A 16,866-nucleotide genomic window follows, 5' to 3' on the forward strand; every position below is an offset into this window, starting at 1 on the left:
CCGCCGCCAGCCGCCCTTCAGCCCATCCTGTGCTTTCTCCTTCCGGCCAAGCTTGATCTTCATTTTGACAGACCAGACTCAGATTCAGAGCCTTCCTCCTCGCCTCTTCCTCCTCCGCACTCTCCTAGCCTTCCCTGTCATCCTCCTCAATTTTCTGCCGCACACTGGTGAAGACCGACTGCAGGACGCTGTAGCCTTCACAGATCAGGGAGCCCTCCAGGCCGGAGGTCTGCGCGTTCTGGCACAGCAGCATGACGTCCTTCTCCAGGTCGCCGAGGCGGCGGTATCTGTGCTTGCGGATGGGCTCCTTTATCATCTTCAAGTCCACGGGCTTGCGGATGAGCTCGTAGTACTCTCGCAGCTCCTTTCGCGAGGGCAGCTGGACGAAGACCTCGCCGAGCTGACATCCACTGCTGCTGTCCTTGTGCTTGATCACGGCGTCCACAATCTTCTTCATCTTCTTGGTGAAATTGGGGGGTTCGGGGAGAGCCTCTCTGCAGGCGGCCGCCCGCACTTCTTCTGCTTCTTGCTCTCATCGTCACGGTCGCAGCTGCTGGTGCTGGTGGTCGCTGATGTCGCTTGAGCTTCCGTGGTGATTTCTTCGGCCGGACCTCCTCTTGCATCTCCTCCACCATGCTCTTCTCGATGGCCTTTGACGCACGTGTAAAGAACTGAAGGCTGCACTGCTGGCTGGGCCATGGATATCGTTTCCTGTCGTTTTCTCGAGCTTCTCCCTCAGTGAGTCGCTGTGGTCCATCTCCTTGCGGTGGCTGGAGCCGCAGCGGAACATCTCCTCCTCCTCCTCCTCGCAGGTCAGCAGCTCCACCTCCGTGTGGTCCCTGATCCACGAGGGGAGCTCGTCCTCCTCCGGGACGCGCGCTTCCGCTTAGGGTGGCGGTGTCGAGCTTCCTCGCGCCTGCGCTCCAGGTCCATGCGTATGAACCGATCAAACTCCTCCTCGTGCCGGGCGACCAACGGGTTGACGGTCTCATGGTCCGCACTTCGTTTCCTCCTCTTCCTGCTCCAGGATGGCCTGCAGGAAGGCGCATGCTCATGGCTGGAGGACTTCCGGTCCAACATGGCGGCCTGGGTCACCGGCTGGTTCGCGGTGAGCTCGTGCTTGTCCGCAGCCAGGATGTTCTCCTGCACACTGTTGACGGTGCGGAGGCGGAGCACGCGCTCCTCCTTCTGCTGCCCTGTGTGCTGGACTTGGTTCCGTGCTCGCTGGTCCTGGTGAGGCTTCCAGTCGCTGTGGAAATGATCACAGTGTCGGCTGACTGGAAGTTCAGGCCGAGCCCCCCGCCACCCGCCCGGGTGCTGAGCAGGAAGATGAAGTTCTCGGAGCTGGGCTCGTTGAAGGTTTTCAGCAGCTTGCCCCGGTCCTCCAACCTTCGCGGTTCCATCAAGCCTGAGGTATTTAAAGCCGCCTGCGATGCGCACAGTAATCTTCCACGATGGTCATAAGGAAGGTCATTTGGCAGAAACAGCAGCACTTTGTGGTTGGTTGCTCGGAGTTTGGGAGGATTTTTATGGAGAAGCTCAAATTTCCCCAGGGCTCAGTCCAGTCCTTGGACGATGCCCCCAGTGAACCCCAAGTACTCAGAAAAGGACTCGCTGTGCTGGAACAAGGAGGGGTGGTTGCAAATCTTCCTCAGCTGCATGATGGTGCTCATCAGGGTCTTGGTGCCGTCCTTGCCCTTCTTGTCCTTCTTGGAGCCCTCATCAGCGGCACGCCCTTGGCCTGCATGTCTCGCTGCAGCGCAGACATGTGGTATTTTATGATGTACTCCAACTTTTCGGGCAACTGGGCTCAACTTCCTTCTTGAGCTGTGGGAGCAGGAAGGGCCGTGGCATAAAGTAGCTTTTTCTAATTCTGTGAAGAAAGTCCATGATAGCTTGATGGAAATAGCATTGAATCTGTAAATTACTTTGGGCAGTATGGCCGTTTTCACGATAGTCATTCTGCTTGTCAGTGAGCATTTTTTTAATTAAATCTGTGTCCTCTCTTATTTCCCCAAGCATCGGTTTGTAGTTCTCTTTGAAGAGGTCCTTCCCGTCCCTTGTAAGTTGAATTTCTAGGTATTTAATTCTCTTTGTAGCAATTATGAATGGGAGTTCACTCATGATTTGGCTCTCTGTTTGTCTGTTATGGGTGTATAGGAATGCTTGTGATTTTTCCACATTGATTTTGTATCCTGAGACTTTCCAGTTTTATTTATTTAACTTCTTCCCATTACTTCTTTCTTCCACACTCTCCTCACCCCTTAACATTAATTTTTCCAATCCCATCAAGGCTCAAGAGGATGTAACTTAAACAACAACAAAAAACAAACCCACGCATTACCTATCCGTGTGAATGCTTTTGGTCTGCTTCTGAAAGTGTAGAGAAAAAAATGTACATTTTTTTTCGAAATGAAAAACAAAAATATAAAGTTGATCCAAAGTCTTTTTTATATTGATAGTTTTTGGGAAACGGGTGGTTTTTAGTTACATGGCTAAGTTTTTTAGTGGTGATTTCTGAGATTTTTTTGTGCATCCCATCACCCATGCAGTGTATACTGTACCAAATGTGCAGTCTTTTATCCCTCATCCACCCTCCACCCTTCCCTTTGAGTCCCCAAAGTCCATTATATCATTCTTATGCCTTTGTGTCCTCATAGCTTAGCTCCCCCTTACAAGTGAGAACATATGATATTTGGTTTTACCTTCCTGGGTTGCTTTACTTAGAATGATAGTCTCCAACTTTATCCAGGTTGCTGCAAATGCCATTACATCATTTCTTTTTATGGCTGAGGAGTATTCCATGGTGTGTGTGTGTGTCATATTTTCTTTACTTGTTGATAGATGGGCATTTTGGTTGGTTCCATATTTGTGCAATTGTGAATTGTGCTGCTATAAACATGCATGTCCATGAGTCATTTTCATATAATGACTTCTTTTCCTCTGTGTAGATACTCAATAGTAGGATTGCTGGACAAGTGGTAGTTCTCCTTTTAGTTCTTTAAGGAATCTCCATACTGTTTTCCATAGTGATTATATTAATTTACATTCCCACCAGCAGCATAGAAGTGTTCCCTTTTCACCACGTCCACACCAACATCTACTATTTTTTTATTTTTAAATTATGGCCATGCTTGCAGGAGTAAGGTGGTATCGCATTGTGATTTTAATTTGTATTTCCCTGATAATTAGTAATGTTGAGCATTTCTTTCCATATTTTGCTGGCTACTTGTATATCTTCTTTTGAGAATCAGCTATTCATGTTCTTTGCCCACTTTTTGATGAGATTATTTGATTTTTAAATGCTGATTTGTTTGAGTTCCTTAGATTAGTCCTATGGTAGATGCATAGTTTGGGAATGTTTCTCCCACTCTGTGGGCTGTCTGTTTATTCTGCTGATTATTTCTTTTGCTGTGCAGAAGCCTTTTTGTTTAATTAGGTCCCATCTATTTATTTGTTTTTGTTGCATTTGCTTTTTGGTTCTTGGTCGTAAACTCATTGCCTAAACCAGCATCTACAAGAGTTTTTCTGATACTATCTTCTGGAATTTTTAGGTGTTAGATTTAAGTCTTTGATCCATCTTGAGTTGATTTTTGTATAAGGTGAGAGATGAAGATCCAGTTTCATTCTTTTACAAGTGGCTTGCCAATTATCCCAGTACCATTTTTGTGTGTGTGTGTGTGTGTGTGTGTGTGTGTAGGTTGTCCTTTCCACACTATGTTTTTGTTTGCTTTGCTGAAGATGAGTTGGCTGTGAGTATCTGGCTTTATTTCTGGGTTCTCTATTCTGTTCCATTGGTCTACATTCCTATTTTTATAGCCTTGTGGTATTGTTTGAAGTGGGGTAATGTGATGCCTCCAGGTTTGTTGTTTACTTAGTCTTGCTTTGGCTATGTAGGCTCTTTTTTGTTCCATCGGAATTTATGATTTTTTTTCTAGTTCTGTGAAGAATCATCATGGTATTTTGATGGAAATTGCACTGAATCTGTAGATTGCTTTGGCAGTATAGTGATTTTCACAATGTTGATTCTACCCATTCATGAGCACTGTATGTGTTTCCATTTGTTTGTGTCACCTGTGATTTATTTCAGCAGCATTTGGTAGTTTTCCTTGTAGGGATCTTTCACCTCCTTGCTTAGGTATATTCCCAGATATTTTATTTTATTTTGCAGCTGTCTTAAAGAGGATTGAGTTTCTTGATTTGATTCTCAGCTTGGTTGCTGTTGGAGTATAGCAGTGCTACTGATTTGTGTACATTGAGATTTTGTATTCTGAAACTTTGCTGAATTCATTTATTAGACCTAAGAGCTGCTTGCACAAGTCTTTAGGGTTTTCTGGGTACACAGTCATATTATCTATGAACAGTGACAGTTTGACTTTCTCTACCAATTCGGATGCCCTTTCTTTCTTTCTTTTGTCTAATTGTTTGGCTAGGACTTCCAGTTTCACGTTGAATAGAAGTGGTGAAAGTGGGCATTCTTGGTTTGTTCTAGTTCTCAGAGGGAATGCTCTCAACCTTTCCCCAGTCAATTTAATGTTTGCTGTGGGTTTGTCATAGATTACTTTTATTATCTTCAGGTATATCCCTTCTGTGCCATTTTTGTTGAGGATTTTTATCATAAAGGGATGCTGGATTTTGTCAAATGCTTTTTTGTGTGTCCATTGAGATGATCATATAGTTTTTGTTTTGAATTCTGCTATGTGATGTATCACATTTACTGACTTGCATATGTTAAACTATTCCTGCATCCCTGGTATACAAACCCATTTGATCATGGTGGATTATCTTTTTGGTATGCTGTTGCATTCAGTTAGCTGGTATTTTGTTGAGGATTTTGGCCTTTGTGTCCATGCAGGATACTGGTCTGTAGTTTTCTTTTTCTGTATGTCCTTTCCTGGCTTTGGTATTAGGGTCATACTGACTGCATAGACTGCTTTAGAGAGGATTCACTCTTTCTTTGTCTTTTGGAATGGTTTAAGATTGGTACTAATTCTTTGAACGCCTGATAGAATTCAGCAATGAATCCATCTGGTCCTGGACTCTTTTTTGTTGACAACTTTAAAAATTGCCGTTTCAATCTTGCTACTAGTTATTAGTCTGTTCAGAGTTTCTATTTCTTCCTGACTAAAGTAGGAGGGTTGTATATTTTCAGGACTTTACCCATCTCTAGATTTTCTAGTTTGTGCACGTAAAGGTGTACATAGTAGCCTTGAATGATCTTTTGTATTTCTGTGGTATTGGTTGTAATATCTCCTCTTTTCATTTCTAATTGAGCTTATTTGGATCTTCTCTCTTCTTTTCTGGTTAATTTCACTAATGGTCTATCAATTTTGTTTATCTTTTCAAGGAATCAGTTTTTGGTTTCATTTATCTTTTGTATTTTTGTTTGTTTCAATTTCATTTAGTTCTCCTCCGATCTTTGTTATTTCTTTTCTTCTGCTGGGTTGGGGTTTGGTTTGTTCTTGTTGCTCTGGTTCCTTGAGGTGTGACCTTAGATTGTCTGTTTGTGCTCTTTTAGACTTTTTGATATAGACATTTAATGATATAAACTTTCTTCTTAGCACCACTTTTGCCGTATCTTAGAGGTTTTGTGTCACTAGTTATTCAGTTCAAATAATTTTTAAATTTCCATCTTAATTTCATTCTTGATCCAAAGATAATTCAACAGCTATTTAATTTTCGTGTATTTGTGTAATTCTGAGGTTTCCTTTTGGAGTTAATTTTCGGTTTTGTTGTACTGTTATATGAGCGGATACTTGATATAATTTTGATTTTCTTAGATGTATTAAGATTTGTGACATATCATATGGTCTATCTTGGAGAATGTTTCATGTGCTAATGAAAATAATGTAAATTCTGCAGTTGTTGGGTAGAATGTTCTGTAAATATCTGTTATGTCCATTTGTTCAAGGGTATAGTTTAAGTCCACTGTTTCTCTGTTGACTTTCTGCCTTGATCACCTGTCTAGTGCTGTCTGTGGAATATTGAAATCTCCTACTATTGGTGTATTGCTATCTATCTCATTTCGTAGATCTAGTAGTAATTGTTTTATAAATTTGGAAGCTCAGTATTAGGTTATATATAAGATTGTGTTTTCCTGTTAGACTAATCCTTTTATTATTATATAAAGACCCTCTTTGTATATATTTTTTACTGTTGTTGTTTTAAAGTCTATTTTGCCTGATTAAAGAAGAGCTATTCCTGTTTGCTTTTAATTTTCATTTGTGTGGAATATCTTTTTTAACCCCTTTAAGTTTATGTGAGTCCTTTGTATTAGGTGAGTCTCTCAAAGACACAGATACTTGGTGGATTTTTATCCATTCTGCCACTCTATATCTTTTAAGTAGAGCACTTAGGCCATTTACATTCAACGTTAGTGTTGAGATGTGAGGTACTGGTCTATTCATTATGCTAGTTGTTGCCTAAATACCTTTTATTTCCATTGCGTTATTGTTTTATAGGCCCTGTGAGATTTATCCTTTAAGGAGGTTCTGCTTTGGTGTATTTTAAGATTTTATTTCAAGATTTAGAACTGCTTTTTAACATTTCTGATAGTGCTGGCTTGGAAGTGGCAAATTCTCTCAGCATTTGTCTGAAAAAGATCTTATCTGTTCATTTATGAAGCTTAGTTTCACTGGATACAAAATGCTTGGCTGACAGTTATTTTGTTTGAGGAGGCTTTAGGTAGGATCTGAATCCCTTCTGGCTTATAAGGTTTCTGCTGAGAAATCTATTATTAATCTGATAGGTTTTCCTTTATAGGTTACACGACGCTTTTGTCTCACAGCTCTTAAGATTCTTTTCTCCATCTTGACATTAGGTAACCTTTGCCTAGCTGATGATCTTTTTGTGATGACTTTCCCAGGTGTTCTTTGAGCTTCTTGTATTTGGATGTCTAGATCTCTAGCAAGGCCAGGGAGCTTTTCCTCAATTATTCTCTCAAGAAAGTTTTTCAAACTTTTAAATTTCTCTTCTTCCTTAGGAATACCAATTATTAGCTTTGGCCATTTAACATAATCCCAAATTTTGGGGGGGCTTTGTTTATTTTCAAAAATTTTTTTTCTTTGTCTTTGTCTGATTAGGTTAATTTGCAAGCCTTGTCTTTGAGCTCTGAAGTTCTTTCTTCTACTTGGTCTAGTTTATTGTTAAACCTTTCTGGTCCATGTTGTATTTCTCTAAGTGTGTCTTTCATTTCCAGAAGTTGTGATTGTTTTTCTTTATGATATCTATTTCTGTGGAGAGTTTTTCATCCATACCCTCTATTGTTTTTTAAGATTTCTTTAAGGTGGTTTTTATCTTTCTCTGGTGTCTCCATGAATAGCTTAGTAATCAAGCTTCTGACTTATTTGCCTGTCAATTCGAAGATTTCTTCTTGGTTTGGGTTTATTTCTGGGGAGCTCATCTGATCCTTAGGGGGTTTTATAGAGCCCTATTTTGTTGTATTAACAGAATTTACTTTTCTGGTTTCCTCACATTTGTGTAGACTATTTCAGTGGAAAAGTCTGGAACTCAAGGCCTTCGGTTCATATTCTTTTTCCCCCTGAGCTGATCCCTTGGTGTGATATTCTCTTCCTTTCCCAAGGGATGGGGCTTCCTGAGAGCCATACAGCAATGATTATTATTGCTGTTCTAGGTGTAGTCACTCAGCAACGCTGCCAGGCTTTGGGCTGGTGCTGGGGAATGTCTGCAAAGAGTCCTTTGATATGATCTGTCTTCAGGTTTCCCAGCTATGGATAGCAGCATAGCTGCTGCTCTGTGTAGATGGCAGGAGAATGAGGTAGGCTCTGTGAAAGTCCTTGATTGTAGATATGTTTAGTGTGCTGGCCTTCTCCAATGCTGGTTTTGCTAGTAGTAAAGTCATGGACACACTGAGTACCACTGGTTAGCCAGGATGTTGTAGGCCTTGGACTTAGTAACTGTTTTCTTCTTTCTGGGAGTAGGGTTACTCTGTTAAGAGTTTCTGTAATGGTCTCCAGACAGGAGGTGGCACTTTCAAGAGAATATCAGCTGCAATAGTAGGAGGAGGATCTAAGCTTGCCCTTAGTTGACCAGGGCAAGTATTTTGGTTTCTCAGGTGATGAGTGGAGCCGTAAACCTCCCAAGAGTTTATGTCTTTTGTGTTTGGCTACCAGGGCAGGTAGAGAAATGCCATCAGGTCAGGGCAGGGTTAGACGGATCTGTGCTCAGGTTCTCCTTGGGTGGGGCTTGTCACAACCACTGTCAGGGGTGGAGGTATAGTTCTCAGGCCAATGAAGTTATGTTCCAGAGAGGATTAAAGCTGCCTCTGCTGGGTCATATAGTTTGCCAGAAAAGTGGGGGATAGTTGGTAGTGAAAGGCTTCATCCAGCTGCCATGCAGTTGGTAGGCAGTCTTGCTCCTGCAGTGTCCTGCTCAGACCTTTTTCCAGGCCTTATGCTTCCCTACTGAGAAAGCAAGCATAGCTTTCAGGCCTTGCCCCTCCCTTTTTTAGCTTTTTTTTATTAGAGAAAGCTAATAAAAATGGACATCCTAGCAAGGAATAGGATCTTCTCACCTGACTAGTTCTCTGTGTGGCTAAAGACACTCTGGACAATGGAGATTATGGAGAATTGGATTATGGATCAGGAGTCTGGGGTTACATGGAAGGAACTTGAAATCAGTGAAATCCTTTAAGACCCTGTCTTCATGTTGAGAAGAGGAAGGCTGTCATTTTCTTTTTTGTCTTATTATTTCTGCTTTAAAAAAATTGCTATTGTTTATATCACACACCACAACAAAAGGAAAATTTTTCTTCTGGTCCAAAAGGGCAAATGGCACGATGGTCTTTGTTCTAAAATAGGAGGATATCATCACCCAGACCAGAACATTAAAGAGGCAATGCCTTCTCAGAAAATTACTAAGGATTGTATCTTCTGAAAACATTGTGATTTAAATTTGATTATTAAATTTGACTTTTTAATCTGTTTTTCAATCTTTATTATTTATTTATTTATTTTTTTTTGGAAGGGAGGAAGGCAGGAAGGGAGGGAAGGAGGAAGGGAGGGAGGAAGGAAAGGATGAAGGAAGGAAGGAAGGGAGGAAGGGGGGAGGGAGGGAGGGAAGGGAAGAAAGGAATTCAAGCAATGAGAGAGACATTGCTGACCTGGATCTAGAGGTTTACAAGTGGATTTCTTTTTTTGAGAGAAGGAAAGAAAAAAAAATGAGTAAAGGAGAGAAAGAAAGAGGAAGAGAGAGAGGGAGGGTGAATGGAAATATTGCTTTATTCTGAAAAAAAAAAAAAAAAAAAAGGGTATTAATAATGGCCAATCAGTGTTTCATTTAAACCTATGAGTAGGTGTGATGTGGTATTGACAAGAATGTATATTTTATGTATTTGAAGTGGAGAGCTCTATAAATATTTATTAAGTTTACTTGTTCTGGAGCTGAGTTCGAGTCCTTGATATCCTTATTAATTTTCTGTCTCATTGAATCTACGTCTCTATGTCAATCTTTATTTTTAACAATACAATATAAATGTATTTATATATAATCATTTTCATGTAGTATATTCATGAATGTTCATAACTTATTTAATGACTACCTTATTGATATATATTTAGATTATTTGCAGTTTTTGGTTATAACCAAAGTTATAACCAAGCATTCTTATACCTGCAGCTTTATCTATTTACTTTTTATTTTATTCTATTTTTTTTCATTTCTTTTTTTTTTTTTTTTAAATTGTACTTTAGGTTCTAGGGTACATGCGCAGATCATGCAGGATTGCTGCATAGGTATACACGTGGCAATGTGGTTTGCTGCCTCCATCCCCCCGTCACCTACATCTGGCATTTCTCCGCATGTTATCTCTCCCCGACTTCCCTACCCACTGCTGTTTCTCCCTTGCCCCCCACCAGCAGACACCTGTGTGTGATGCTCCCCTCCCTGTGTCCCTGGGTTCTCATTGTTCAACACTCGCCTATGAGTGAGAACATGTGGTGTTTGATTTTCTGTTCTTGTGTCAGTTTGCTGAGAATGATGGTTTCCAGGTTCATCCATGTCCCTACAAAGGACACAAACTCATTATTTTTCATGGCTGCATGGTATTCCATGGTGTATATGTGCCACATTTTCTTTATCCAGTCTATCGTCAATGGACATTTGGATTGGTTCCAGGTCCTTGCTATTGTAAACAGTGCCGCTATGAACATACCTGTGCATGTGTCTTTATAATAGAATGATTTATAATCCTTTGGGTATATACCCAGTAATGGGATTACTGGGTCAAATGGAATTTCTATTTCTAGGTCCTTGAGGAAGCACCACATTGTCTTCCACAATGGCTGAACTAGTTTACACTCCCACCAACAGTGTAAAAGTGTTCCTATTTCTCTACATCCTCTCCAGCATCTGTTGTCTCCAAATTTTTTAATGATAGCTGGCATTTTTTAAAGTTCTAACTGGCATGAGATGGTATCTCAATGTGGTTTTGATTTGCATTTCTCCAATGATCAGTGATGATGAACTTTTTTCATATGTTTGTTGGCCTCATATATGTCTTCTTTTGAAGAGTGTCTGTTCATATCCTTCACCCACTTTTGGATGGGTTTGTTTGCTTGTTTGTAAATCTGTTTCAGTTCTTTGTAGATTCTGGGTATTAGCCCTTTATAAGATGGGTAGATTGCAAAAATTTTTTCCCATTCTGTTGGTTGCCGGTTCACTCTAATGATTGTTTCTTTTGCTGTACAGAAGCTCTGGAGTTTAATTAGATCCCATTTGTCTATTTTGGCTTTTGTTGCCATTGCTTTCGGTGTTTTAGTCATGAAGTCCTTGTCTGTGCCTATGTCCTGAATGGTTTCGCCTAGGTTTTCTTCTAGGGTTTTTATGGTGTTAGGTCTTATGTTTAAGTGTGTAATCCATCTGGAGTTAATTTTAGTGTAAGGTGTCAGGAAGGGGTCCAGTTTCTGCTTTCTGCAGTTGGCTACCAGGTTTCCCGACACCATTTATTAAACAGGGAATCCTTTCCCCATTGCTTGTTTTTGTCAGGTTTGTCAAAAATCAGATGGTTGTAGATGTATGGCGTTGCCTCCATGGCTTCTGTTCTGTTCCATTGGTCGATACCTCTGTTTTGGTTGTTTGACTTTTTACATGATATTTTATAGATGCTTGTCACAGGCATCTTCAGTGAGAGTTCAGTCCTTATGTTAACTAGGTGCTTTGAAAATTAAATGTCATGAACAAGGAGTACATAAGTTTTATCCACACTTTTAGGACAGAGTTTAATCAGGTATCTAAAATGCAAACTCAACAGATAATATATACATATACACCTATGATAATATAGGCACTGCTAGTTTTTACTGTTTTTAATTCATCATACTTATTATTAAATTTGCATATCTGGTACATATCTCATTTTCTCTGTCATCCAAATACTTTTTGAGCACATATTTCTTTGTGCTGCCAAAATATAATAAAAACGATATACTTGATAATGCTTTGCATTATTTTGGGATAATTTTTAACACGATTTAAGTTAACGATACTGCTTAAACTGGCTGCAATACTTGGTAGATGGTAGATAACAAATGAAATGTGTCTTGAAAATCTGGCAATAGAAAATCTTTGCAGTCTGCATTTCACACAAATAACAGGTCACGGTGATACCATTGATTTGCTTGAATTGAATTACATCTGGAGGTAGAAATTGTTGTAAAATATTAAAATGCATATACAATTTATTTTAGCTGTCAGTTGATTAGCATTTGAGGATTAATGGGTTCCTCCAAGCTTTTAAAAGAAAGACTTTGAAATTATAAGTTTGGCCAGGCAAGGTGGCTCATGCCTGTAATCCCAGCACTTTGGGAGGCCGAGGTGAGAGGATCATGAGGTCAGGAGATCGAGACCATCCTGGCCAATATGGTGAAACCCTGTCTCTACTAAAAATACAAAAAAAAAATAGCTAGGCGAGGTGGTGCATGCCTATAGTCCCTGCTACTCGGGAGGCTGAGGCAGGAGAATTGCCTGAACCTAGGAGGCGGAGGTTGTGGTGAGCTGAGATCGTGCCATTGCACTCCAGCCTGGGTAACAAGAGCGAAACTCTGTCTAAAAATAAATAAATAAATAAATAAATAAAGAAAGAAAGAAAGAAAGAAAGTCTGGATTGTAGCCACTGCTGGTTTCTTAGCTTTGAGAACTGTGCAGTGGTAATGTTAAATGGTTATAGTGGGGGAAGCTGGGTAAGGGGTATATGTGAGCTCTCTACTATCTTTGTAACTTTTCTGTAAATATAAAATTATTCCAAAATAAAAAATTCACTTTTTTTTTTTTTTTAAAAAAAGGGACATAGCAGCTAGCTTAAGGAGTTTTTATTTACCAAATCTGGACCAATTTTAACATGAAATTGGTATTATAAATCAATAAATTCAGTTAAGGGTCATGAGTTTGTACTGAGGTAAATGAATGGATAAATAAATAAATTGGAGGGACAAAAATGTTTTTCCTTTCATTATATTGCCAATTCATAAATGTAGGAGGAACAGTGAATTTAGCAAATTATCAATGGATGCTAAAACTAGTGATTGAAAGTTTGTTGATAAACAGTTATTTGCATAAAATTAAGGTATTTACTTGCAAAGGAAGTACAAAGGGGAAAACAGGAACATACTTACAGTTGAAGAAAATTGTTAGATGTTCATGAAGAATCAACATTAATGTGACCAAAAATGGACCAACTGGTGTTGTGTGCTCCTGGAAATGATGCACTGAGGGAACCACATCACTTTCGTGGTTTTCTTGTCCCTGCAAAATGCATTACCTGAATCTGAATCATGGAGAAGATCAGAAAAACCCAAACTGAGAGGCTGTCTCCAAAATAACTGGCTTATATTTTTTAGAAATTTTAAGGGTAGGAAATGAAAAAAATTGGCTAAGGAATTGTTTTGGGTTAAAAGGGACTAAAGAGCCATAACAGATAAATACATGATGTGATATAGAATTGGATCTTGCACTGGTTGGGGGCTATTAAAGGACATTATTGGGACAATCAATTACATATGACTATTGGCTGTGGATTAGATAATAGTATTAGTGCCAATTTTCTTGATTTTGATAGCAATGTTTTAATAAAATACACAGACAAGCATTTTATTAAAAAAAGATATACCTCTTGCTGCTTTGTGGAGAAGGGTCTGCCGGGGAGATAAGGAGGAAGCAGGAAGCCATTAGGAGGCAATTTTAATAATATGAGCAACAGACAAATGAGGCCTGGTGCAGGCTCATGCCTGTAATCCCAAAGCTTTGGGAGGCTGTGGCAGAAAGTTTCCTTGAAACCAGGAGTTCAAGACCAGGTAGGCAATATAGTGAGGCCCAGTCTCTACACACAAAAATAAAAATATTAGCTAGGCATGATGGCACGTCCCTGTAGTCCTAGCTACTCAGGAAAATTGCTTGAACCTAGAAGTTTGAGGTTGCACTGAATTATGATGGCACCACTGCAGTCCAGCTTTGGTGACAGAGTGAGACCCTACTCCTAAAATATAAAACAAAAATTAAAAAATGATGCTTTTTTATAGTTGGTGGTACTTGCAGAAATGGTGAGAAAAGCTTGTTCTCTTTGGAAAGTAGAACCAAAACGGTTTGCTGATGGATGGGCTGTGGATGGCTGAAAAAGAGACAAGCATTTTGGCCTGAGCAACTGGCAGAGTAGGGAGACGGAGGGGCTGTCACTTAACCAAAAGGGGAAGATCCTGAGAGGAGAATATTTTGGAGGTGGAGGAAGATCAGGATTTTAGTTATTACACATTGCAGCTTGATTGCTTTCACTCAAGTGTAGCTCTGATAATCCCATTTCCCTGGCTGATAAATTTCATTTTTTCAGTAGTTGAGATGTTACCACCAAAGAACTTGGCATTCGAAGTCTTTCTCAGCTTGGTCCCACCAAACTTTATAAAGGCAGTATTTGCTCTTCTGCTTAGTGTTCCTTTTATTTCAGTCTAATAGAACTACCTGTGATTGTTAACTTTTCTCCTGTTGGTGTTTCCCAAAGTAAGGTCTATATATAGTTGTTGATCTGAATAGTTGCTGTAAATTATAGTGGTGAAATATTTTCCTTTTTATAGTTACACAGTAATTTTAATGTATATTAGAAAATAACACTAGTTTATCAAACCTGTGATTTTATGAGTATTATTATTAGTACAAATCTTGGGAAAATAGTGTATCAATTTAAAGTCAATATAAAGAAAAATATTGTATAAGCTATTACAAAATAATACTATGATGAAGGTGGAACATGAAAACTTGGAGCTGGAGAAATAGAAATACTGTAATGTTAGGGGATAATTTTTAAAATATGTTTTATTGGATAAAATTTTAAATACACTAAAAATAGAATAAACTTGCAATTCAGCTTAGACTTGCCTCATGTCTAGGTTGAAGGTCCCTTTGGCTCACCACAGTCTACTCCAGCTTTGTCAGCTAGGAGAACCCTCAGGAATTCAGTGCCCCCAAACCCCTGTTTAAAAATGAAGAGCTTTCAAATAGCCAAAACAATCCTTAGCAAAAAGGACAAAGCTGGAGGCATCATGTCACCTGACTTCAGAGTATATACTACAGGGCTACAGTAACCAAAACAGCATGGTACTGATATAAAAACAGACACACAGACCAATGCAACAGAATAGAGAGCCCAGAAATAAGGCTGCACATCTAGGACCATCTGATCTTCAACAAGGCTGACAAAAACAAGCAATAAGGGAAGAACTCCCTATTCAATAAATAGTGCTGGGATAACTGACTAGCCATATCCAGAATATTGAAACTGGACCCCTTCTCATACCACATCCAAAAATCAGTGCAAGATCGATTAAAGACTTCAGTGTAAGACCTCAAACTATAAAAACCCTGGAAGACAACCTAGGCACTACCATCTTGGACACAGGAATGGGCAAAGATTTCATGACAAAGATGCCAAAAGCAATCACAACAAAAGTGAAAATTGACAAATGGTATCTAATTAAACTAAGGAGCTTCTGCACAGCAAAGGATACTATCAATTAACAGAATAAACAGACAACTTACAGAATTGGATAAAAGATTTGCAAATTATGCATCTGACAAAGCCCTAATATCCAGCATCTAAAAGGAACTTAAACAGATTTACAAGAAAAAACAAATAACCCCATTAAAAAGTGGGCAAAAGACATGAACAGACACTTTTCTAAAGAAGACATACATGTGGTCAGCAAACACATGAAAAACAATATCACTAATCATTAGAGAAATGCAAGTCAAAACCAAAGTGAGATACCATTGCACACCAATCAGAATGTCTATTATTAAAAAGTCAAAAAATAACAGATGCCAGTGAGGTTGTAGAGAAAAGAGGACAGTTACTGTTGGTGTGTGTAAACTGGCTTAACCATGTGGAAAGCAGTATGATGATTCCTCAAAGAGTTAAAAACAAAACTGCCATTAGACCCAGCAATCCCGTTACTGGCTATATACTCAGAGGAATATGAATCATTCAATCATAAAGACACATGCGTGTGAATGTTCATTGCAGCAGTGTTTACAATAGCAAAGACATGGAATCAACCTAAATGTCTATCAGTGACAGATTGGATAAAGAAAATGTGGTACATATACACCATAAAACACTATGCAGTTATAAAAAAGAACAGGATCATGGCTTTCATGTGAACTTGGATGGAGCTGGAGGCCATTATTCTTAGCAAACTAACACAAAAACAGAAAACCAAATACTACATGTTCTCACTTATAAGTGGGAGCTAAATCATGAGAAGTCCATGAACACAAAGAAGAGAACAACAGATACTGGGTCCTACTTGAGGGTGGAGGGTGGGTTGGGTACTAGGCTTAGTACCTGGGTGACAAAGTAATCTGTACAATAAACTCCCATGACTCAAGTTTACCTATATATCAAACCTGTACATGTACGCCCAAACCTAAAATAAGGTTTAAAAAGTAAATACATAAAAAGGAAAGACTTTGAAGCCAAGAGTGGTGGCTCACACCCATAATCCCAGCACTTTGGGAGACTGAGGCAGGAGAATCCCTTGAGACCAGGTGTTTGAGACTTGCCTGGGCAACATATTGAGACTCTGTCTCTACAACAATAAAATAAAAATTTAGCCAGGCATGGTGGTATGTGCCTAAAGTCCCAGCTACTAGGGTGGCTGAGGTGGAAAGATTGCTTGATCCTGGGAGTTCAAGGATGTAGTGAGCTATGATTGCGCCACTGCATTCCAGCCTGGGTGACAGAGTGAGACCCTGTCTCTAAAAATAATAATACTAGTAAAAATAAAAATTAAAAAAATGAAGGGCTTTGGATACTCATCAAAGAATTTAAACTTGATCATATGATAAAGGGACATTGGTGAAATTATTTGAAAAGAGAAATGATGAAAGGGTTACATTTCATTTTAGAAAGGACTCAGTAATATGAGTAGTATAATAACATAATGGCTGAGATGGTTGGTGTAAATCTGGGGCATATAATTTAAATGGCACTAATTATTAAGAGCCGTATCTTGCTATAATGCAACCATGGTTCCAATTAGAACTTAGCAGGGGAAATGCTCACTACCTCTTTACTATGGTGGACATGCTGGGGAGAACACTGGGTGTGGAGTCAGGCAGCTTCAAGCCTGTAAGACACCATATCCATATTTTGCTATTTTTTAGCTATATGGCCTTGGGGAAGTCATTTTAATTATTTGAGTTTTTCTTTCAGTTTCTAAGCGTAGTGTTTTCAATACACATCTATAGAGATAATAACAGTTATTGCAATGATGGCAATATTCTAGAAGCATTCTGCTCTCTGCAGATGCACCACTTAGTAAGTTAGCATTCTTTTACAGTGCCTCCCTCCCCCAACCCCTGCCC

At 39.4% G+C, this 16,866-nt stretch overlaps 1 protein-coding gene across 22 annotated transcripts in view; it reads left to right on the forward strand.

Annotated features, from left to right (window-relative positions):
* The first annotated feature begins 849 nt into the window (after positions 1-849).
* Positions 850-16,866, forward strand: part of LOC108589162 (uncharacterized) — a 434,713-nt gene continuing 418,696 nt past the window's right edge. For all 22 annotated transcript variants that reach the window (XR_013529689.1, XR_013529690.1, XR_013529704.1 and 19 more), the window contains exon 1: positions 850-1,413. Coding sequence is in view for 3 of the 22 variants with exons in the window: in XM_078356545.1 (XP_078212671.1) it covers positions 991-1,413 (423 nt within the window). In the remaining 19 variants the exon portion in view is untranslated. The remainder of the gene's footprint in view (positions 1,414-16,866) is intronic.

Source organism: Callithrix jacchus, chromosome 19, assembly GCF_049354715.1.
Source record: "Callithrix jacchus isolate 240 chromosome 19, calJac240_pri, whole genome shotgun sequence".
NCBI classification, from domain to species: domain Eukaryota; kingdom Metazoa; phylum Chordata; class Mammalia; order Primates; family Cebidae; genus Callithrix; species Callithrix jacchus.